Source organism: Mauremys reevesii, linkage group 23, assembly GCF_016161935.1.
Source record: "Mauremys reevesii isolate NIE-2019 linkage group 23, ASM1616193v1, whole genome shotgun sequence".
NCBI classification, from domain to species: Eukaryota; Metazoa; Chordata; order Testudines; family Geoemydidae; genus Mauremys; species Mauremys reevesii.
Window position 1 is genome coordinate 18,769,816 of NC_052645.1, and position 24,180 is coordinate 18,793,995.

Here is a 24,180-nt window from a genome sequence, read left to right on the forward strand (position 1 = left end):
TTAATCCCTCTCTGTTTCTAAATAACCATTCCCCAGCATGCCACATTTGGCACGTCTACACTGCCAGGGCCGGTTCCAGCTTTTCTGCTGCCCCAAGCGGCAAAAAAAAAGACGGGCGGCAGCTCAACCGCACCACTTCTTCTGTGGCACTTCGGCGGCGGGTCCTCCCTCTCTTCCTCTTTGGCTGCAATTCAGTGGCAGCTCAAAGAGGGAGAGAGGGAATGAGGGACCCACTGCCGAATTTCCGCCGAAGACCCGGACGTGCCGCCCCGATTCTGGACGGAGCGCCGCCCCTTTGAATTGCCCGCCCCAAGCACCTGCTTGCTAAGCCGGTGCCTGGACCGGCCCTGACACTGCAGCTGGAATTGAGCCTCCCAGGCAGGTTCACGGTCAAGCTGGCACGAGTCTGTGTACCTGAGCTGGGAGGCTCACTCCCAGCTGCAGCGTAGACATACTCACTGGGCCTGGCCCAACTTACCCCAACCGGCTGCAGTGCTGCCATATTCGCCATAGCCCGGGGCCGTTGCTTGTCACTGATCAGTCAATGCGATGACATTTTGAGAGGCAAGGCCCCATTGATCGTTATGGGCCGTTCCGTCTCTGCCAGCACCGGTGACTGATCCTTACCTGTGTGAGAGCCGGAGAGCGAGCTGAGGAGCCGGGAGTGCTGGTTGGGTCCATCGTGAACTTCTATGACATCATTGAGCGCTGTCTGGAAGAAGGCGAACTGCCCAAAAACCACTGTGAATGGAGAGAATGGAACCAGTGAGGGCAAGAGACAGGGAACACACTGCAACTCAGCTAAAGCCAACCCGCAAGGCTGAGATGCTTCAGCTTCAGGTACCTCCAGCCTGTCTTGAGAACCCAGAGACAAGCGCCCAATTGTCAGCCCCTCAGATGGAAATCCCTTATATATTCATAAAGCAGGTACACCATGAGCAGCAGCAAGCTTCCAAAATGCTGGCTCGCCAAGGATTCATAGACCAGAAGGGATCATCTTATGGCGAGTCTAGTCTGGCCTGCTACATAACACAGGGTATATAATTTCACCCAGTGATAACCATCGATCATTATTTATTATTTGTGTTCTGATAGCACTAAGCAGCCTTGGACCAGAACTCCATGGTGGTAGGCACCATACAAACACAGAACAAAAAGCTGGTCCCTGCCCCAAAATGCTTAGGGTGAGATTTATTTCAAATTAAAAAATTGAGCCCTTAATTGAGAACATAACATAAAAATGGCCAGACTGAGTCAGACCAACGGTCCATCTAGCCCAGTATCCTGTCTCCCGACAGTGGCCAATGCCAGGTGTTTCAGAAAGAATGAACAGAACAGGGAATCATCAAGTGATCCATCCCCTGCCACCCAACCCCAGCTTCTGGCAAACAGAGGCTAGGGACACCATCCCTGCCCAATTCCAGCCCCAAGCTGGAAGGACATCTCCTAGTGATGAAAAGATACTTCAATTTCCAGTCAGTCCTAGGCACCTCTGCTGAGACTGCCAATGAGGAAGTCACTCTGTGTTCCCCATTTTACTGCGTATTTTGTAAATGCACCCAGATGACCCCCCATCTCATCCATGGGAAAAGGATAATGAGATGATCAGGCCATTTTCAAGTTGGTGTGTGCGGATTTGGCTAATTTTTGTAAATTTTTCAAAATACAACAACATTTTCCTCAAGAACCTAAGGCTCTATTCCCACCTCCCCCTGAGCTGTGTATCTGTAAGTTGCAAACGCCCAGCTACAGATTCACTAACGGTAAGGTCCCTCACTGTGAAATTCATCAACAACTAAGCTGCAACGTTCGTTACTTTCAAATTCAGTTTTACAGCGTGGCTTCCATGCTAGGACACTGTGAGGGGGCTGGGCCAGCCCCCTGACAACTGCAGTCTGGAGAATCAGGAAAAGAAAGGAAACGGGATTCCTACAGAATTTGCTACTAGCAGTTTCCCCACTCACTTTTAATGAAGTTAAATTTAATTGAAACACAGTGCATGGGGGAAAGAAACTAACTTAGCAGTCACCATACTGTAGATAGGAAGTCAGGCCGCTCATCCAGAAGTTTTGCTTAGATACTTTACTGATTCAAGCATAAGGATCAGCAAAAGTAGCAACAGTAACACCTTGTTGGGGCTGGATAGCACTGTGGAATGGTAACGCCCTCTGGTGTATTTCACAGCTTGATCATGGGTTCAAACCCACCTCTAGTGAGTAAAGACTGAAGGTCATTGCTGTGTGCTAGCTACTGAGGGGAAGAAGTTGGTAGCCCTAATTCAGTGCCAGATAGAACTGGGTGTCCTTATCCAACCTTGCTGCGTCAAGGGCTATGGGGACTGACTCCACTGTAGATCAATATAACATGGCAGCCTACAGAAGCTTGCCTTGTGGAATAAAATTTACAGGGCTTCACGCTGTCAGTGCAGCAAGTTTCATGAGCCCTAAGTTCACTTTGAAAAAGAGAAAATATGTTAAACAACATTAATACCCATCCATCTAGCTGTCTCAAGGGTTTCCAAGGTACAGCTCATGCTGGTATCCAGGCACTGTACAAAATTAAGCAACATCAGAGTCGATAACTAAAATGTTGGTGCATGGATTTAATCTGGCTCTGATGCGCATTTAGGCCCTGATTCAGCAAAGTACTTAAGCACGTGAATGCTCCCACACCTATTCAGCCCAGCTTGTTTTGCTGAATCAGGGCATAGCGCTGTCGTTATCGTAGAATAATCACCAACCCATCCCCCCGCCCACTAGACAGAGTTCTGCTCTAATCTCAGATTCCAATATTCCATGCAGTAGCTTTAGCAAAATGAAGGTCACGACAAGCCTACAGGAAAAATAACATCTCAAAGGGAGCTTTGCACGCGGGAGATAGCTTTTCTCATCCGACGGTCTAAATATGGGACAAGTGGCTGCACCTCCTCATTGTGCATATTAGAATGGCAGAGAGCATTATCATTCTTGCTGGGGCAACATTTCTATCTACTGCCTGTGATAGTATTTCACTTGACAGTGGCTGAATTGCAAAGATCAGTTCTAACAGCTGTTCTAACAGTTCGATATTTACCTTCTAAATATCCATTCAACAAACACTTATTTTCTGAAAGATTTTTAAAGGGCCACCAGATTGATTTTTACTCATACCTCTCTCTCTCTCTCTCTCTCTCTCTCTCTCTCACACACACACACACACACACACACACACAATTTTAGCACAAAATTTAGCATATATTTGGGCTGAATGCATTTGCACTCTCAGACGTCTTCTGAAGGAGAAGACTGCTGCCACTGCTCCATTGCAAAACCTCATCACTGTAAAATTAAATTTTCACTCTTTTTTCCCCCTAAACCAGTAACAAAACCTTTGTCAATTTCTTTTTTTTTGCTATTTTTCATGTAATTTTTAAATTAAAAAATTTCCCAACATCTCTGTACATGAAATTAAATTTACAGTCAATAGTGCCACTTTTGCTGTATTTCCCATTCCTCCTCCCCCCCCAATAATAATACACTCACACTCAATTGTAGAAAATAGACTGTGGGGGACATTTTCAGCTGGTATAAACTGACTCATCTCCAGTGGCTTCAACAGAGCAATGCTGATTTATACCAGCTGAGAATCTAGCCCACTGACTGCACGGCATATACCGTAGTCCTTCGGCACGACGACAAAATATAGGCAGATTTGTCCACTGGTGTAATTCCGAGGATAATTTGGAGACAGAACTACTCCATCTGATCCAGTGTACTGACCACCGCACGGCGCTGAAAGACAAAGTCAGAAAGAAATCATTGGAAGAAATCACTGGAGCAGCTGTCATTCAAGCCCCAGCTTCAAGCATTACCCATTTTCTCCACTGCTTCAAAATACATCCAGCCATGTGCTTATAATTCTGGGCAGGGACCGGCTGCCCAAGTCTGTGATCACCTCTACATTTCAGGTGGAGCAGCACTCACTGCAAGTTCTTATTAAGAACAATACCGCTTATCCTAACTCAAGTTCATGCTTGCTTCACGTTTAATTACCACCACCATCCCGGGGACTGGGTGGATATCACGTACAGTATGTAGCCGTATGCGTGATCTCCAGTGCTATCTATCTGATTCTAAAGCACAGGAGTTGGAGGGATGGGTTCTTAATCTTCTCATTGTTTCTCAGCAACAGGAGATTGGGTCAGGGACCGACACAACACTCCCCATCAGAACATTTTCAAACCATCGATTTCTCCCATCCACACCCGCGTTCCAGCCTCTCATTAGTCTCTTGTCCAGCTCCCGTTAGAAATAGAGCTGGTCAGAAACATTTTATCAACATAATTTTCTGATGAAAAACAGGAAAAACTTATGAGAAAAAACATTTTCCTGTTTTCGTACCAGCTCCCGCCCAGGATCAGGAAATCAATTAAGCATGTGCTTAGGTACCTTCCTAAATAAGAATGAATTTCAGCACAGGCTTAAGTGGCTTCCCGAATCAGACGCAGTATTAGGAATGCAGAATTTGTCCTGCTGGATCTGATAATTGGTTTATTCCAGTACCGTCTTTGTCAGATGCTTCTGAAGAAGGGACAAGAACCCTCATAATGGACATCTATGAAATAATTTGCATACAGAGTAAGTTCCTTTCTGACCTCAGACAGTGAGGGCTTTCATTTTTCATTCAACATTTTTTTACAGGAGTAAAAACAAAGCTCCCCCCAACACCCGATGAGCTCGCTATAAAAGGGACACCCATGCATCTGAATGGTTTGTGCCACAGAGAGGCTCGGCAGCAGGCGTGGACATTTCGGAGCCGGCTCCTTGCTCACCTCACCAGCCTTACCTGTGCATGTTGGCCGAGGTTTGTTCCACGTGGGTTTCCCATCCCCTCCCATTATGCATGTCAGGGTGGATACTCCTTCGATTTCATAGCCACCATCGCAGTAGTAGGTAATTGTCGATCCCAGTTTCAGGTCTGTGCCCACTCGGGTGCCATTCTTAACTGACCCAGGATCAAAGCAAGACTCCCTGGGATTTTCTGCAAAATCACATTGCAAGGAGGTTTAGCGTGTTGATTTGACTGTTTTAGATGCTCATCCAGCAGGTAGATAGTATGTGGTGCCAGCCCTATCAGTTACAGCAGGTAACTGGGAGTCAAGACTACTGAGTCCTATTATTAACAGCTGTGCCACTCAGCGGCTGTCTTCCCTATAGAATCAGCCTGGGATCCTACCCAGGTGTTGCCTCTGTGCCCCCACTGTCTGCACACAAAAACCTCTCACTTGAGCTTAGTGGTACTTTCAAGCTAGCAAAGTTGGGGGCGTGGGTTAGAGTTCAGGTTCTGCTTTCACTCGGGTGGAAACTACCCACTTTGCAGTGGCTAAATCACTCAAGTGCTGATAGTCCTCCAGTGCCTTCCCACAATTCCCCCCATGTGCCCAGAAGGACAGACAAGATCTCCGACAATTCACTCGGAAAGAGTCATAGAGCAGCTCAGCTTACTGCAGCATGCAAAGAACCATGGGATATGCCACCAGGAGCCCTAGCAACACACATGAGAAAGTGCAGTACCAGTGAGGACCCAGTAACTTGGGTACAGGCTTTGCAGCATGGCTGCTCACACCTGGGCTAGCTAACTCAGATGCCAGTCACCTGGGCTAACTCTGCAGTGAAGATAAACTTTCACTCACCGGGTGTTGTTGGGAACATCACTTAGCCGCTCTATGACTCAGTTTTCCCATCTTTAAAATGGGGGAATAACACATCACAAGGATTTTGTGAGCCTTATTTACTATTTGTAAAGTGCTTTTAGATCTTCAGATGAAGAGCGTTTATTACACACAACCTCTGGAAATGCTGCGGTATTGCTGACATTACAGGACATTTTTTATAGGCCCTCAACTGGGCCTCTAATTGTGCACAGAAATTCCGCTGAGGGCACCACACACCGTAGTCACTGAGTTACACACTTGGGGGAAAAATTTCAAAAGTCTCTAAGTGATGTAAGTGTCTAAATCCCAATTTTAAAAGTGGCTTAGGCACTTAGAAAAACCCCAATGAAAGTCAATAGGAGTTAGGCTCCTAAATCACTTGGACACTGTTGACGATTTCCCCCAAGTCCTATAGTGTGTCTTTACAAGTAAGCTTGGACATAAAATTATGGATGATATTAAAAACATGTCTCTGAAACCCTCCCTAAGCAACTATGCTCTTCCATACAACAGGCAGATCCCAATTTCAAAACCAGCTTTTTCTGATCTGGGATTCTGCTTCAGCTCATTATAACAGATGGGGATCATTGCAAGATTTGGATCCAGATCCACGCCTGGATTTCAAGCATATTCTCACACACTGGGGATATTCAGATCCCAGATTTTGGTCTAGGCCCATCTCTAAATTACTGGCACAAGCACAGCGTGGTGGAGGAGGGGAGATAGTGATTGTGCAAGTATTTCCTGGTACCAAATCAGGCACATAGGCAGAGCTTTTATTGAAGTAGCTGCATGCATGCTTTGCTGAACTGGAGACAGAATGCAATGAACTTTGCAAACCAGAGCATGTAACTGCACGTGCAGCCTGTAAAGTAAGGGATCCATTCCCTTAATATAGTTTGGATGCACTACATCCATCCACGGTATCTCTCAGGCACCTGTCAGTCTAGCATCTAACAGCTTAGTGCTCTTACTCTCAGTGATATACAGTGCCATGTGCTAGCTGGTTTTTTATCCAGATGTGTAGATTACTTCAGAATCACTACATGCAATTAGACAAAACGAAGACATTTTTCATTCTCTTTCCCATGCTCTGCAGAGTTAAAATCCCCATTTATATATGAAAATTCCAGTAAAGATTGCAGATCTGTCAGGCTGTGCATATTTTTCTTCTGCTTCGGAGGGACTTTTTTTTTTAAATGAAATATAATTAGGGGCTTTGATTATTCCTGTGCTTTTGTCATTTAGAAATTGCTGATTAAAGCTCAGGGCTTTTTGGTGAACAGTGGGGTCTGTGAACAATCACAATTGCCTAAGAATGATATCGTGCAGTTTTAATTTTGTTTGAAAGAAAAAAGACTCAACCCACTCCTACCAGGCCCTGCCCTGGCTTCTTTGCCTGTAGCGAAAAGCAGGATTAGCTTTGTGGTCTCCTTCCTGTGACAGCTGTGCCATTAGACAGTGGCTCCGGTAGGCAGAGAACAAAGAGTCTGAAGTGCTTCTGTTGGGGATAGTTGAACTGGGACACAGGAGGTAAAGCCTCTCTTCTTCTCTAGAGGGGAGCACTGTCTAGTGGTCAAAGCACAGGATGAGGAGACAGAACTCCAGGGTTCTTTTCCTGGCTCCGCCACAGGCTTACTGCATGACCTTGGCCACCTCACTGCCCCTCGCTGCAACTTTATTCTCTTAACTGTAAAATGGGATAATGCAATTTAGTTGCCTCCTGCAGGGAAGGTGTGTGTGTGCGCCGTGAGGCATAATCAGCCATCTGTTTGTAAAGGGCCTTGATGCTCAGACAGACCGTGGCAAAATACTTCTGTTCTCAGAAGCTATAAAGAACTTTGTTTTTATTCCATCATTTCATGCCTGAGCAGAAGCTGGATGCAATAAAGAGACATTAGCCATGCCGACTAGGAAGAGACCAGGCCTGGAGGTCTCATTTCACCCATGGCGATGGAGAGCCTGACCACCAGGCTATGCAGTTAGACAAGGAGCTGCCATTTTGTCTTTAACCCTCATTCTTCCGATAATGACCACTGCTGCTCAGCCAGGCTATAATAGTGAGCAGGCAGCCTTCATCAATACAAAGATTCTTCGGTATACTGTTGGGACGGTGCCAAATTACTATGAATTACTGTGGCTGACATGCATAAGTGTGGTAAAGCATGAGTTTGGTATGGCTTGGAATTTGCTAGAGGATTCTGGGAGCAGGATTCTCTTAGCATCAGACAGTTGGTGTGGAAATTTACTGAGAGTACTGAAATTGCACTGGAATGGTTAATAAAGGCAGTATCTGTGCGTGTTTCTCTTGAAACCTGTCAGCCAATTGACCAGCTCACAAAGTAAAGACAAACTCAAAACAGGCCACCAGGGAGCTTGGTACAGGTTGACCCGAGTCAAAATAACCCCTTCTGGAGACCACCACACTAGACGCTCAAGTGAAAGATTGATGAGAGGGTAAACGTTGATTGAGCTTTGGTCTGTGCCTGTTTTGCAGCCCCCCTTCTAAAAAGATTAATTAAAGAAAACCAGTAATGAAACGCCCACAGGGCATATTTCTGGGACATGTGACTCCTGTGAGAACAAAAGGTATAAATGCTAAGCAGAGTACATTAGTTAGTTAGTTCCCCAGCTGACATCTAAAGAGGTCTGTGATGCTGTAAAACAGAGGGTCAGGGTAGCCGAGACCCTGCTACAAGAGACTTGTGTAGGACTTTTGAATCAGAAGGCCTCGGGGTAACCAAGACCCTGCAGCAAGGGACATTTGACAGACCAAGTGCCTGAGAGGGGAAAAGAAGAAAAGAAAAGAAGTCTCCCTCTAGGACTGGTACCTACACCTGCTTTGTTTGCCCAGCAGGATACTGTGTAAGGCCAGCACAGTTACTGAGGGTTTATGCTTGCGGAATTGAGGCTTATTAGGGAGATGTATATTCTATAACCTTTACTGCTTGTGTAATTCTCTCTCAAATAAACTACTGTGCATTAAGCATATTAAATCCGAATTTTCACTGGTACCAATCCACCCAGTTATGGGCCATTAAAGTTCCGTTTTAACATATACCGCTCAAGAAACACTTGCAGTGCTGAGCATAGCTACCTGGACATGGAGCTGAGGCCAAAAACGGCCCGGATTTCATCGCTAGAACCCAGCACCAGCCATTGGGGTCGAGAGCAGAAGCTGAGCACCCCCCTGCACATCTGCAATGCGCCCATGGCTCCATCGGCCTGGGAGTGAGGCACCGCAGGCAGTGACTGAATTTGCGTCCCATGCCCTGAACAAGGCAGCAGTGCTGCTGCCCGGCAAAGCCAACCCAAGTATATCACCGCCCAGGAGACATTTGCAAAAGTAAACGCTGCGCTTGCTTGTCCAAATTGTTTCTCAGTTCTGCAGGCCTTGATGCCTCTGAAATGCTAGCATTCGTTATTAGCCGCCTCTCTAACCAGGCTGCAACCGACAGGTCTCCTCATGACCACTTTATGCCTCTCTTGTGATTTTGAACCATTTCCCTGCATTCCATCTCACAAGCTGATGTCGCCTCAGCCTGCCAATCAGCCTCCCACCCAGCTGTCAGGTGCCTTAGCCATACGCTTGATCTCAGTCTCCGCTCTCGCTTTCAAAAGTCACGATGTTCAGAGCTCCAGTCACTCTGCTGACGGGGGCTGGCGGCTGATTGCTGAAGGATCCCCCTCCTGCTCTTTTGTTTTCTTCCTTTTTGGCTGTTTTTCTTTTCCCTGGAGAGTCCGTGCCTCTAGGGACAGTATGTACCTTAGCCAGGTGTACAGATGGTTCCCCTTGGCATGCCGATAATACCCCCACCCCAATCACCAACTCCTTCACTGGCCAGTCGCTGGGACACCAGCCAATGCTGACCTATGAATGTGTTCAGAGCAAAATGTCAGGACATTCTCCAGTTTAAGGAGGAGTTTTCCTCCTCTGCTGCCACCACTGGACCAGAGTCAGGGCTCCCGGGTTGGATCCCCAGCACCACCACCATGTGATCATGGGCAAGTCTTAATCTCTCTGTCCTTTGATTTGCTGGTCTGCAAAATGAGCGTCGTACCTCAACAAATTCCAGGTCTGTGAAGTAAGTGGTGATTGGTTCAAAACCAGCCCCAGCTGGCAGTGACCGAAAAGCATTTGACATCTTGCAAAACGAGAGTTTGGGTGTCTCATTCCCGTTCCAAAGGGACAGCTGTCCACATTTCTCTCTCTCTCACATACACACACAAGTAACTGTCCACTACCAAAATTGGCCCTCTGCGTAGCCAACTTGGCAGTAAGAGCAAAGAATGACTGAGCCAAATGGGGCACGGATATAAACCTGTTCCCTGACACCTTCCCGGCCACAGACTGGACATGCTGGTGGGACACTGTGAAGAAAACTTGTGCAGCAGCTGTCTACATTGCATCTGTTCTGCAGACAGAGGACAGTAGCTTCTAAGGCTGTTGCTACGGGGCTCTTCATGAGCACTAAATGCTCAGACGACGCTTTGAAAAGCTGCAGAAAAGAAAATAATCGGCGTGAAGTTTCATTTAGCAAGAAAAAAATTAAATAAACCAGAGTGTTACCCTGCTGGGTCCTCAGTTCACACATAGCCCTCGCTGCTCAACTAGAGCCATCAGTGGGTGCCACTTTTCCAGTGACAATGCCAATGCTGCCTTGAAAGAAGCACGGCCTCTGTTCCTTTGATACGGCGAGATCACAAGACACAAAAAAGCCGGGTGCCTTTACAATGCACATACCCATATTTCCAAGTGCAATATAATGAATCATTTTATGGGGCAGTTTGAACCATTCCCCCTCTTTGGGTCTCTCTGAATGCTAAACACGACTGGATGTTCTATTGCATGCCCTGCCGTATATTGCTGAGCATGCTGCAGCTCAGTGGGAATTTCCATCTTCAAAAAGGGAACACAGGAATTGTTGAAAGAATCGTCGTGTGTATTTATAAGCCTGGTATGGGCAGAGCCGCTTTGATCAAGTAATAACTGGCTTGCAATGGACGGTTTGTGGAAGGGTGAAAAGTAATCGGCTGTGCCTCGTTTGTTTTCGGTTCCTTGCCTCTTCACTTCCAGATTCCAGCCAGGAACAAGAGTGGGACGCATTCAAAGAGTGCGAGAAATGTCATGAAATGCCTAACCGTGACTTTCTCTCATCCCTCCTGTACCAAAGAGCTCTGGATAAATCTGGATCAGCGTCTAGGGTCAGATGCTGTGCTGAGCTTCCAGGAGGTAAAGCCCAGCGGGAGGAGGCGGCAAATGCGACTTTAACCCACCTTTGTGTTAAGTTCCCGGCATAATTTAGCCAGCTCTAGGGGCTGCTCTAAGTTACGTCAGCTTCCCCAAGCCTGCCTATACCCTGCAGCGCACAAGCCAGAAGTGCTACAGCTTGGCCCCTCCTGTCTCCAACTCCACCCCTGTGCTTTCCCCTAAGCTAGGGCTGTGGTGGGGGAGAGGGAGGGGGAACCCGGGTAGGACTGCCTATAGTAACCCAACAAAGTGCCCTCCCTCGGAGATTCTTCCTCCGGCCCCTTGCAGGATATTTATATCCCCTATATTCCGCCAGAGCTACATATAGGGCAGATCCCCGCCAACAAATTTTGGGGCACTCTTAAGTAGTAAATCTCTGAACAGCTTTAGGATTGATTTCAACAGGGACTTGCTTATCTAAATTTCCCATTCGGAACACCCCTTTCCCTCCCACATTATCCTAAAGAGCATCGTTGTCCTCCAATATTTGTGTGTTCACCTGAGACCTACAAATAACGCAGGCACTACATTTCGGATGCCACAAGCCATCATATGTTCTATACAAGCAAGATATGACAAACTGGCAGCTTGTCCATTTTAGCTACTGAAATTATTGGGTAATGCTCAGCGATTCCAACAGCCCTTCGTAGTGTTGCTGCAAACGAGTGCCTTCTTGCTTAGGGAATCATTTCAAATGCCGCTTGAAACTTAAATCCACTCATCATGGGCGTGTTTTTCCATAGATTAACGTTCTCTCCTGCTGATGGACAATGATACAGTTTAAGTCCTTTCTTATTCTTCTTGATGCTGCATTTAAGCTATCGTTATAGGAGAGCTAGCCAATATAGATAAAGAAAAATGGATCTCAGCCTGTGCCCAGACTGCAAATCAAACCTCTCCTGAGGTTCAAAAAAATGCAGTTACTGCCCCCAAATCTCAGTTCAGCACTTCCTGGGGCCAGCTGGGATGCAAAGTAAAAAATGCCACTGGAGTGCAAAGCAGAAAGATTTGATGGCAGGCTGGCTATCTGGAGGGACTGCGCTCATGTGGTCATCAAAGGCGCAGGAGGTTTGCAAAATTCAGATAAGCATCAAAGCACTCAAACTACTGGAGTGCTTACTAAAATCCAGTGCAACTTTGGATCCTTTTGAAATTCAGCACCCGCTATGAATGACCCAAAATCTGTATTTCGACAGCGCTTCCTCCCTAATGAGTGTCTTTTCTTCAGTCCTCCAGAGAAGTCATCATCATGCTGAATCTGGGACAAAAGCCCTTTGCAAGTCAACAGATTGTGATGCCTTCTCTACCAGTGTGTGACTTCAGAGCAGGGCCTTGACGAACAGGCAGAGAGACAGGGTAAATTTTAGCATTTGGAGGAAAAAGACCTAACAAATAAATAGCAATTTTTTTTGCTATTTTTTAATGTAATTTGCAATTTCGTCTGCACAGCAGGGTGGTTTTCAAGAGTATGCTGGGTGCACACAGGATGTTGAGCTCTTCTGAAAAACTGGGCCCAGGTGTGTGTGCTGAGCACTGGACAATCCTGCTATGGGTTCTTTGGAAATTTAGGCTCCACAAGCATAAGCACAAGCTAAAAATGTAGTCAGCTGAATGGGGAATACAAGGACGCTGGATCCTGTGTTAATGAGAACAAGTCACTCCTGTCTCGTAGCAGGAGTGAGAGTGGGGAATGGGGAGTGTATTGCTAGATGCACATGAACAGGGCGATGGTTGCTCTTAAAGCTGTGTCTCCTCAACCATGCTGATTCTGTCCTCAAGGCCCTGCCATTTTAACTTACTGGTATGGTGAAAGTAGTACCAACCCCAGTGTGGAAGCAGTTACACCAGTATAAAGTGCTTATACCATAGAATCATAGAATCTCAGGGTTGGAAGGGACCTCAGGAGGTCATCTAGTCCAACCCAGTATAGATTGTTCCTGTGTAAGAGAAGGGGTGTAAACTATACCAGTACATACATTACAGATGTCTCCTGGCATAGGTGTATTGGTCAGGGATGCAAAGTAAAACTGAGTGAATAATGGATTTTTCAATTTGGGAACAGAAATGAAAAATCTGGGGTGGGGGAGGGAATATATTTCAATTTTAACCGAAACGATTTTTTTGCAAATTTTTCAGCAAATCAAAAAATGACAGAAAAAAAAGATCAAAACCTTTCCATTTACTAAAAAAAAAAAATTGAGTGTTTTGTTTCAATTTGGCTGGTTTTGGGGTGCTTGTCACGCCTTTTTGGGTATTCTTTTAAAAAAATGGCCAAATTTGAATTAGAAACACCATTTTGAAATGAAAAATCAAAATGAAACATTTCAAAGCAAAAAAGTCAAACATTTCAAAATGGTCACAAGTAAACAGCTGTACTTATTTTTTTTAAAGTTTTTTTTTCTCAACCAAAGCTATTTGTTAAATTCTACCTGAATTTACAAATCGTTTCAGTGCACCCAAAATGCATTTTTGGAAGAAAAATCTATTTGCCCAAATTATTTTGCCCAACTCTAGTGTGAAGAGGTGGGATCCCTGACCAACACAGTGGTGGAAATAAAGTGCTTCTAATACAGACACATTGCATCCCAGCAAAACTGCACGTCTAGCTTGCTTCGCTTGAGGGAGGGGGGCGCTGGAATAAACGATACTGGCAAAAGTACAGTTTTGTTGGGATAAGCGCAAAGCTATGCTGGCAAAGCATCCCTAGTATAGTACCGGAGAAGGGAAAAGTATAGATCTGGTATAGATCCGGCCTAAGATACCTTCATACCTACAGGCAGCCACATTTTGCTCTCTCCCTGCTGTGCCCAGCACAACTACTTGCAGACCCAGAACCAAAACCAAAACCTTTATATTTCTACATGTTTTTTTTCCCTCCTCTACCCCGTGTGAAAGTTGCCCTTTCAGAGCCATCGGTCCCCGGATCAATTTAACATGAAGAGCCGGGGCTGTTGCGTGTTGCAGCTTGAGGCTAGCAATCTGATCCCAGTCCCCAAGAAGATGTTGGATTTCCAAAAGGGGCTGGTGGATGGTTATGGCGTCTTTCCCTGCACCTCACTAGTGGAGGATTACGAAGTCCCCGGTAATTGGACTGTTTCGTCTGGGGCTGAGACCACTGAGAGATGCAGCTTGGGGACCTAGAGTGAAATCAGTCCATGGGCTGTGGAGCTGACCATATGCATTGAGATGTTACAAACAAGCCAGTGTCTTTGAACTGCACTTGGCATTCTGTTCTGGCAATAAGCCCGAGATACTTGATTTCTCTTTCATATACTCTCCTTTTTTCCCCCCTTCTTTTTCTTCTTCCTCCAATTCCCCGAAGTTCCATTTTCTGCAGCTTCTCAAACTCGAATTGCTGTCTCCTTCTAATGCGTGGGGAAGTTAATGAGCAAAGTTAAAGCCTCATTCTTTTCTCCCAGCAGTTTGGCTTCGTGGGAAGCATGTAGGCGTGATTAACTCTGTAGGTGTGTTTAGGGAAAAAAATAACACTGTACAACAGCCCTAATTTAATGAGGCCACCTTTTGTTCACTACATTTTGGCTGCCAAAAGGAAGGGAGGGGGAAACGGAGTCAAAACCAAAGATTTTCATTTGTACTAAAAAGAATTCTAATTAAAGGCTGGAAATTTTTTAATTTGTTCAATTTTAAGAGCCGCTAATTACTCTTGTCTTCTTAGTTGATAGCTAGTTACTGGAGACATGCCCATTCATTCCGGATGAGAAATGGACGGGATTTGCCATGTCTGACTATAATACTACTTATCTTTTCAGCTTCAGACCTCAAAACATTTCCCCTAGGAGGGTAAAGTACCATCACCCCCATTTTACAGATGGGCACAGAGGAAAGGGATGAGATTTGGCCCAGGATATTTGGCAAGTCAGTGGCAGCCTTTGTACCCCAATCTAGCACCCTATCCACTAGACCATACTGCTTCCATGTAGATAGGTTTGGGCCAGCAAGTCTAGCATTCTGTCTCTGATGCATCTGAAAGCAGACAAGCCTTCCCAATGGTGCATCTAATCTGCATCTGGCAGAGGTGTGTTGGAGGAGTCATTTCTTTTTATCCCCTACTTCTATCATGTCCTAATTTCCCTCTCTGCATTGGCCTGGCTTCCCCAGTTAGTCCAGATGCATCCTCTCTCTGTTCCTATCAGCTGCTGGTGAGCAGCAGGAACAGCAGACTCACTGTAGCCTGCTGGGCATGTAAAGCACATTGGCAGTCCAAGCCCTTCCTTTCCGTAGACGCTTGAATCAATACATCCTCCCAGGAATCCAGCCCACATTCATCGCTCACAAAATAACAGCCTGGCTTGGACAGGGGACCCAATGACAAAGAAGTCCTAGCAGAGGCAGCATCTCAGCTTGAAATTTCACAAGAATGAGCGAATGGGGCAGGACATGTTCTATTATTGCCAATTGTTGCATCCCTGGCAACACCCTTCCACTCCTTGCTCCAACTCTCAAACCATCCACGTGCTCTGCATGGACTGGGCAGCGAGGTTCTCATTCTTCCGGGCTCTGCACTATAGAGCAACATTCCATGTTTTCGATACCTCATTTCTCTGCCTTTGGCACAGTCGGCTGAGCTTTATATCCACCCACCCCGAAACTTCAGCTAAAATGCAAGCGGGTTGTGATGGAATATTCTGCAATGACAAGCGGGAGCCTGTGGTGGCAAAAAAACAACTACTCCTGCTCCCAAGGAGAGGATCCCAAATGCAAATGCATTGCAGTCGCAAGGATGCACTTGACTTGTTGCACTGTCTACACTAGTTTCAGTCACCAGGTCCATTCCCGTCAGAGAGGGGGTGAACCCGAAAAGGCTGGGTTGGGAGGGAGGGAGGGTGTTCAGGGCAGCGAACTGGGCATCAGGACTAGTGTGTACTCTTCCCTGTTCTCTCACTGACTCAATGTGGAGCCACTTAGTTTCTCTGTCCCTTGGTTTCCCCACCTGTAAATGGAGATGATCGTACCGAGGGATTCTGAGTGATAAGGTCGCCTCAGTCGCAGGAGGGAGAGGCGAGGCTAAACCACTCTTTGCTGCAAGATCCCCAGATGGAAAGCACTGAAGAGATGCAAAATCCCCGGGCCCAGTTCACTGCTGCCCTGCACCTCGTGCAGTCATCAACACCGCTACCAAGGGAGTGCCAGATGGGTGTAAAATGCCATCCCGTCAGAATGGGATCCTTTCACGTTCACTCGGCACGGACGTGAAAAAGTGCACAAAGTGCAGAGCAGTGGTGAATTGGGCCCTATATTTTGACAGAGCTTCTAGAGAACTGATATGGCCGTGCTTGCGGATACGCAAGCTGCTGAAGACATATGTGCAGACTACCACGGACACGTCTGAGAGCAGTACTACAGTAGTGAGAAGTGATTGCAGCTACAGTGAGCCATTCACTGTGAAGGCAGGTCTACAGTACACCAAAGACCAGCCTTAAGCCTATTCCTATTTGTGATTTAATGGGCACCTTGACACAGGGGATTAGGAGAGAGGCTCCATGGAACATGCTTCTCGCGGAGACATTACATTGTACCACGAAGATAAATACAAACTGGGAGGGGATCTAGAACAATGGAGGGCTGCATTAAAAGAAAATCGTTTACACATCAGCTGACAAAAGACAGGATACAGATGGTGCTTTGTGGAGCGGGACAAGGCGAAACCAGTAAAACAAGATGGTACAGAGCTAATGTCTGTGCAACATTTCAAACACTTTGGTTTCAGTGTTGGGACTGTGGATGTGGATGTTAGGAGTTACATGAAGAGCATGTAAGGGTTGATGGGAACTCTCTGAGATAACGATATGCCAAGTAAACTAGAGAGCAAAGTGTATAAGACTGTGATTAGGGTGACCACGACGTATGGGTCAGAATGCTGGCCAACGAGGAAGAAAGAAGAACAGCCGTGACACAACACTGAAATGAGAACGCTCAGGTGGATGCTGGGTAAGACAAGAACTGATAGGCTGTGTAATGCCATGATATGAGTCATGATGCAAGTAGCCCCCATCATAGAAAAGTTGAGGGAGTATCAACTGAGCTGGCTTGGTCAAGTGAGGTGATGAGATGAGCGATGGCCAGAGCCAAGACTGGGTAGTCATGGGACAAAGACCATGAGGAAAACCTAGAAAAAGATGGTTCTAGACACCAGAGGAGGACATGAAGAAGGTCAGTGTCAGCTTAAAAGAGGCAGTTGATAGGAATACTTGGAGATGAAGAACCACTGACCCCGACTAATGGAACAAGGCAAAGAAGAAGTAGTATTCTGATGGCAGTTCAGTTACTTCTATGAAGTTTAATCAAACTTTGCCAACCTTTTAGAATTCTAAATCTGAGCTGGAAGTCTCAAATGAACATCACTAGATGCACAGAGTTTCTTGTTTCTCATGGGCCTGAAATAACCACTAGAAAAGCCTTCCTGGAATGTTACTGCATTTTTCCTCAGATCCGCATGAGATCCCGATCGCCATACCACTCGAATGGCCCCGCCACAAGAACAACACATTAAGCCCATGATGCAACACTCATTGGCCTATGTAGCTCTTTGCTCGGGTTCAATCAGACCATTTGGCTGTGGGCACGACTAGAAGAGGTCTGACAAACAGAGAAAATCCAGAATCCCTGAAGGCTAAAGCAGAACAGACGCTTCAGTGATGGGCACCAGTACAAAACCCCATGATGGATATATGGCCTGGCTCCAAAGAACATAAGTGACGAGAGAAGAACAAGAAGAGGGTTTGTTCAATGTATTTTCCTGGATGCCTTTTGATTTTGCCTTCCCAACTGAATCCAATTAAGATAGTAGTTGATCTTCTCACAGTCAAATTCTCATCACATCCTACAGCAAATCACATTTGTATGTATGTAAAAGAGGGTGTGTATGAGAGAGAGAGAAAATCCAGTTCCTTGTGAAAGTGGCCTAAAAAGGAAACTTGGAAAACTTTCTTTAGCTCTGAATGACCTTCTGGGCACATGTTAGTCTAAAGTCTCATGCTGCTATGGGTATGTCTACACTGAAACACTCCCCTCCCCCAGCAAAAAACAACAACTACGCAGCAACGAGTCTCAGGGTATGTCTACACAAAGATAAAAAACCTGTGGGAGGCCTGGCTCAGCTGACTCGGGTTCACGGAGCTCAGGCTGCAGGGTTTAAAATTGCTGCATGGACATCTGGGCACAGACTGGACTCCAAGATCTGGGACCTTCCACACGTGCAAGATCTCAGACGTCAGGCTCCTGCCTGAGCCCAAATGTCTATGTAGCAATTTTCCAGTCCTGGAGCCTGAGCCCCATGAGCCAGGCCGGCTGGGTTTTTTAATGCCCATGCAGACATCCCCCTGAGACTCGCTGTTGGGCTGTTTTTTGTTTGTGTATATTTTGCAGTGTAGATACACCCTCAGACAGTCCAAACACCACACAGCGTTTAGAATTGGTTTTTTATTCAGCAGTGGCTTGCCTTTCCCCCAATAAATCCATGCTGCCTCTAATCACAGCCCGTTTCTCAAGCTGCATCCCTTCCTAAACCCTGCCAAATGATGTCTCTCATTCCACCCTCAGCCCCTCCCCACTCCGCACACACTAACAGTGCTCTGCCACCTCCCAGCCTGGCTTGAAAGCAAAGAATAGCTAAAAAGACCAGCTTAAGACTTTAATCATTTCTTACACCCCTCGCCTTTAGAGCTGAATCCACCAGAAGGTGTGTTTTACCCTCGATTCCCTGGAGAAAGAAATAAAATACTTTAAAGGCCGTAAAGCCACTGCTTTAATAAGAAAGGACACCTGGCTTGGCAACTGGCTCCCTTTATAAATACACTTTGGGGCCAAAGCTCTTTTGTCTGATACGTTTGTGCCACTCCAATGGGAGTAGCTCATGCATAATGGAGAGTACAATTCATCCAGGGTTTAAGGCCAGATGCTTTCCTGAATCCAGGCCTTAAAAGGGAATCTGCGAATAGCCCTTTAAAAGGTGAGATGCCGGGTGGGAGGAATTGGGCTGTAATGCTGATTTCTTGCTTCCTTATGAGAGCTAAAAGCTACCCCAAACAGCCACCCCTCCCCTGCTTGTTTTTTACATTACAATTTCGGGTCTGGTCTAGAAAACTTAATGACGGGCAGGATTGAACCTGGTGCCTCTGGAGCTTAGTGCATGACCCTCTACCACATGAGCTAAAAGCCAACTGGCTGTTAGCTGAGGCTGTAGAACAAACTAAGGGGTCTCGGTTCCACTGGATGGTGTGGGGGTTACAGGAAGATCAGAGAACTGGTAGATGTCCAGCATCGAAGGCCAAGGAGGTGGATCCTCATTAACTGCGACGGAAGCACTGGGCTACATGCTCAGCGACAATAAATTGACACATCTCCCTTAACCTCAGCAGCGCTGCTGTGATTTACCCCAGCAGCAGAGCTGGCCCTCTCACAGCACATTGTTTGCATTAACAGCTACTTAACTAAAACTCGCAGAAGAAAATCTCTCCCTGCTACAGACATTGCCCTGCAGCTCTGGAAATGCAAATACCACCCCACTGTCTTAAGGCTCCGTCCTGCAAATACCAGGTGAGGACATGAGGACACTTAAGAACTAACTGACGTGCTTGGACACTGGGCAGGATGCAAACCCTCAGGGCCAGATTTTCAAATGGGCCTAAATAAGGGTCAGTTTCTGGGAGCTGAGCACTGGACAAAGTCCCATTGCGAGACTTCTGGGCAGATTTGCCCAGAAAACTCCGCACCCAACACATGCAGAACTCTAGAGAAGCTGCTCCCAGTTGTGGGAGCTGAGCTCTTTTTAAAATTCTGAGCTGAGCGGGTGAGAACCAGAGAGTGAAACTGACTAGACACAGAATGTGAAACTCATTAGTCTAGTTCTGCTTTCTCCATTTCTAGAACACTAACCTGGCTTGGGTATCTGGCCACTCCTGGTTTCATCAGGAAAAATGAAAGGTGAAAAACAAGCCAGACTATTTCCTTCTGCTCTCCCAAAAGAGCTGCTCTGGCAGCATTCAGGGGCCGAAAGGTGAGGATAGACACACGTACCTTAGCCTTGAGAATCCCCCCTGTACAATGGGCCTCCCGAGCTGCAGCAGAGCTGCTATAAGGACTCTACAGGTACGTCTACACTGCAGTAAAAAACCTCCAGCATGGAGTCTCAGAGCCTGGCTTAACTGACTCAGTTCGTGGGGCTCAGGCTGCGGGGCTAAAACTAAAACTAGCAGTGTCGAGATTTGGGCTTGGGCTGGAGCCTGGGTTTTGAGACCCTCCCTCCTGGCCAGGTTTCAGAGCCAGCCCCAGCCTGAACGTCAACACTGCAATTTTATAGCCCCATAGCCCATGCCCCACGAGGCTGAGTCAACTAACCTGGGCCAGCCATGGCTGTGCCGTGGGTCTTCAATTACAGTATAGACAAACCCTACTTGGTCTCTTCTTCCAGCCCCCAGTGTAGGGGGGTGGATTGGAGGCGTGGCCAAAATCTACATCAGTCCTGTGCTTCCCAGGCCACACAGGGAGCAAAGGGTAAGTTAAAGCAGCCCTGAGGCTGCTCTAACTTATACTGGAGGGTGGACAGGTGCCTGCATGGCAGACTATGAAGAGTACAAAGGTGGCTCAAAAGCACCTGAAACCCATCTCCTGCCTTCCTGCTGTGAGCACAGGGAGGGAGTCACTTTGCATCAGACCCCAGAGGAGAAATTGTTTGAGCTTCAATCTTCACGAAGCGCTGGTGCCGAGTCTCATAAAGCATTCCCTCCACTTCCCATTAGTGCCCAGAGGCTCAATACGCTGCCATCTCAACCTTCCAAGTCCCTGCTGGTGCATGGAAAGCAAGCCTGGCGCTCCTGCACTTGGCAGAAAAGAGCACAAACCAGACGCTAACACAGCCAGCCCCAGCTGTGGGGAATATCACACCACGGAGAACAGATGTTAAACAACAAAGAGAATCCTGGCAGTACCCAACCGCCTGCAACGTAACAACGATTCCCCCATTGCCTTATCTACGTCCCACTGACATAACCTGCGTCTTCTCCTTGAACTGCAGCCACACGGCCTGCGCACCAGGCAAGGTCTGTGTAAGGCACACATGGAGAAATAATTCAAGAGCAGCAGACTGGCAACACTTCAGCAAAGGAAAGCCTGGCAAGCAGACGTCCAAGTTGTTCTGCGCTGGGTAATACGATGTTTGGAGGAAAAACACCACCACGGCGTTCATGTAAGTGGAGTAACTGAGCAAAGACGAGGGGAGAAGGGAGCTGCCCCAAGCCCAGCTCACTGGCAGCCTTTTGGTGAATGTTTCCAAGTGCAGGGCTGGGGGAATACGATCTTGGAGGCAGGGGCTGTTTTTCAATTTGGTGCGTGTTCAGCATCCAGCACAATGAGTCTGGGCCTTCTTGGGTCTATGGCCACACAAATAATACTAAGAAAAGAACTGGTCTCAGAAGAGAGCCTGAAGCTTAGTCACGCAAAGGGGGTTGTGTTTCTGTTGGCAAAATACAGGCTCTGTTGAAATGGACATAACTGTTTGCCCAATTTGTATCCAATCAGGGCCTGAAATGCCCCCATGTCGAACACAAGGGTCTGTGTAATGGTGATGAGAAACTGGAAGTGCTGACAGTGAAATCCTGGCCCCATAGAAGTCAGTGGGAGTTTTGCTACTGATTTCAATGGGGCTAGGATTTCACCCTGAGAATCTAACATGGAGCTTTACGTTTAAATCTCAAAGTGCTGGGGAAACTGAAGCACGGAGAAGTTAAATGACTTATCCAAGGACAGGAGCATCAGTGGCAGAGCCAGCTGTTCCTAGAGTGTTATATAAGACAATGCTCATCGAAAACCTTCCCCGCCCTTTCTTTGCTGCTGATGCTAATGTGGATGCCAGAGTCAATTCTGCAGCCAGTAATGAAACTGAATCACAGCATTGTACTTTCTGGTGAGCTTGTCTACTTCAGTTAGGGAACCTCTCTGAGAGCTGGCACCTCCCAAAGCCTCCACTGAAGCCAGGCCCCTGGGACTGCTCCCACCTGACAGTAACTGAAACTTTACAAATCAGGTAGTTCAGAGGACTTGACTGACCTCAAACCAATGTGATGCAGCTGTGAAAAAGTCAGAGCCAATCCCAGGATGCATCAGGTGAGGCATTTCCAATAGAGGTAGAGAAGGATTAATGCCATTGTACCAGCACTGGTAAGACCTCACCTGGAATACTGTGTGCAGTTCTGGTCACCCGTGTTCAAGAAAGATTCAGTCAGACTGAAATTCAGGTGCAGGGAAGAGCTACTGATGATGACCAGGGAAATGGAGGACCTATCTTGTGGAAGGAGATGGGAAGAGCTTGGCTTGTTTAGCTTAGCAAAAAGAAGGCTGAGGAGATAGGATTGCTCTCTGTAAATACATGGTGTGGTGGGGTAAACCCCAGGGAGGGAGAAGAGCTATTCAAGCTAAAGGACGATGCTGCACACAAACAAATCCGGGCTGGAAACTAGAAGGTTTCTAACCATAAGTGGGGTGAGGTTCTGGAACAAACTCCCAATAGGAGCTGTGGGGCAAACAATTTAATTAGTTTTAAGAGAGAGTTGGACCAATTTTTGGCATTGCAAGACGAGGCTACTTGAGATGGTGGGAGGCAGGGCATGGCAGCCCTGAGGGCCCCTTCCACTTTATGTCTTATATTCCTAAAGCTCATGCTTCAGGGTTTCAGTTGCAGGGGCCAGGAAGGGATCTTTCCCCCGCACTGTGTTCAGGTTTTTTTTGGTCTCCTTACTCTGAAGTATCAGTGATGGCCCTGGCTGGAGATGAGACACTGGACCAGTGCTCTGAGGTGGCACCGAACCGTCTCTCTCTCAGGTGCTTGGCTGTCTGGTTCTTGCTCACACACCCAGGGACTAACTGATCACCGCATGTGGGATTGGGAAGGAATTCTCCCCCTCCCCCAGTGAGATTGGCAGAGACGTTGGGTTTTTTTCACCTTCCTCTGGAGCGTGCGGGTGCGGGTCGCTTGCCAGGCTCACCTGGGTCTATCTCACATAATCATTTACCTGCTATTGCGGGGGCCTCAGGCACTGGTGTAATACCCTGATCTAATGTCAGTTGCGGGGTTCAGTGTGCGCATGCTGGCTGGTGTTGGTGGCCTGCGCTGTACAGCGGGTCAGACGAGGTGATCTGGTGTATGAATCTCGTCCCTATTCCCAACCACTCTTCTCGACAATCTTTCCCTCGGAGAGCAATCGGCTGCTCTCCCTTCGCAACGGCCACACAGACTGCAGGACGGATGATGGGAGGGTTCCTATAGCTACCGACTGGGTAAGCATCCTCGAGCTTACGGCTCATCCAGGAGGCCTGGTCGAAGTGGGGGTGGTTTTGACATAGACCACGGGGTCGGGCTGGGCTGAAGAACGGCAGGGCACGGCACACGCTGCGGTCGGCGGGTTACCTGTATAATCGATCACGAAGCCTGCGTTGCTCACGGAGGCGTCGCTTCGGAAAGCCAGGAAGAGGTTGTTGCTGCTGCTCTCGATCCGGTCGGGCAGCTGGGAGCCGTAGAAGCTCCCGATCAGGGGGCTGAGTGAGCTGGGGCCATCGTAGATGTGGAGGAAATCATAGCCGGGCTCCAAATTAAAGCTGGGAAAGAAACAGAACGAGCAGAGCTGGAACTATTACGTGTAAAACAGAACCTCGGGCCCCAGTGTGCTAGGTGCTGTACAGACACAGAGTAAGGAAACAGCCTCGCCACCACAATATTTCCCATTTAAGTGGGCAAGACAGGTGGAGGAAATGGAGGACTGTTATCCGCATTTTACAAATTAGGAACTGAGGTCCCAAGAGACTAACCGACGTGCCTGAAGTCTCCCAGAGAGCCCACAGCAGTGATAGGAACTGAATGTAGCTCTCCAAAGCCCCTGTCCAGCCTTAACCACATGGCTGCCCTAGTGGCGGGTGGGGGAAAAAAATCCTGTACAAATCAACATCTACTGATGCCATCATGCTCTGCTCTTCCACGCAGAGAGTCTCTCGAGATGCCCCTTACCGCGGTTACCGACAAGCGCAAATTAAAGGTGAGGAGCACAGGGAGGCGGCTCTTTCCCTCGATGTACCCCCAGGGTACTTTTAAAGGGGCAGAGGGCATAAGCATTAGACAAAGATTCCAGCAGCACAAGCAGCTGTTGCTTGGAAGGACAAGGTCTTGCTCCTGAGTCTGCCACCCAGGCCTGGGAAGATGCCCCCTTTCAAGCCACCTGAGGGTTACCGT

General features: G+C 47.4%; 1 protein-coding gene across 1 annotated transcript in view; it reads right to left on the reverse strand.

The window, feature by feature from the left end:
• CSMD2 (CUB and Sushi multiple domains 2) overlaps positions 1–24,180 on the reverse strand; it is a 607,094-nt gene that overhangs the window by 115,287 nt on the left and 467,627 nt on the right. Inside the window, exons 30-33 of the mRNA XM_039511298.1 lie at positions 23,365–23,552; positions 4,825–5,019; positions 3,654–3,770; positions 628–741 (exon numbers count right to left, since the gene is read on the reverse strand). Coding sequence (XP_039367232.1) covers positions 628–741; positions 3,654–3,770; positions 4,825–5,019; positions 23,365–23,552 — 614 coding nt within the window. The remainder of the gene's footprint in view (positions 1–627; positions 742–3,653; positions 3,771–4,824; positions 5,020–23,364; positions 23,553–24,180) is intronic.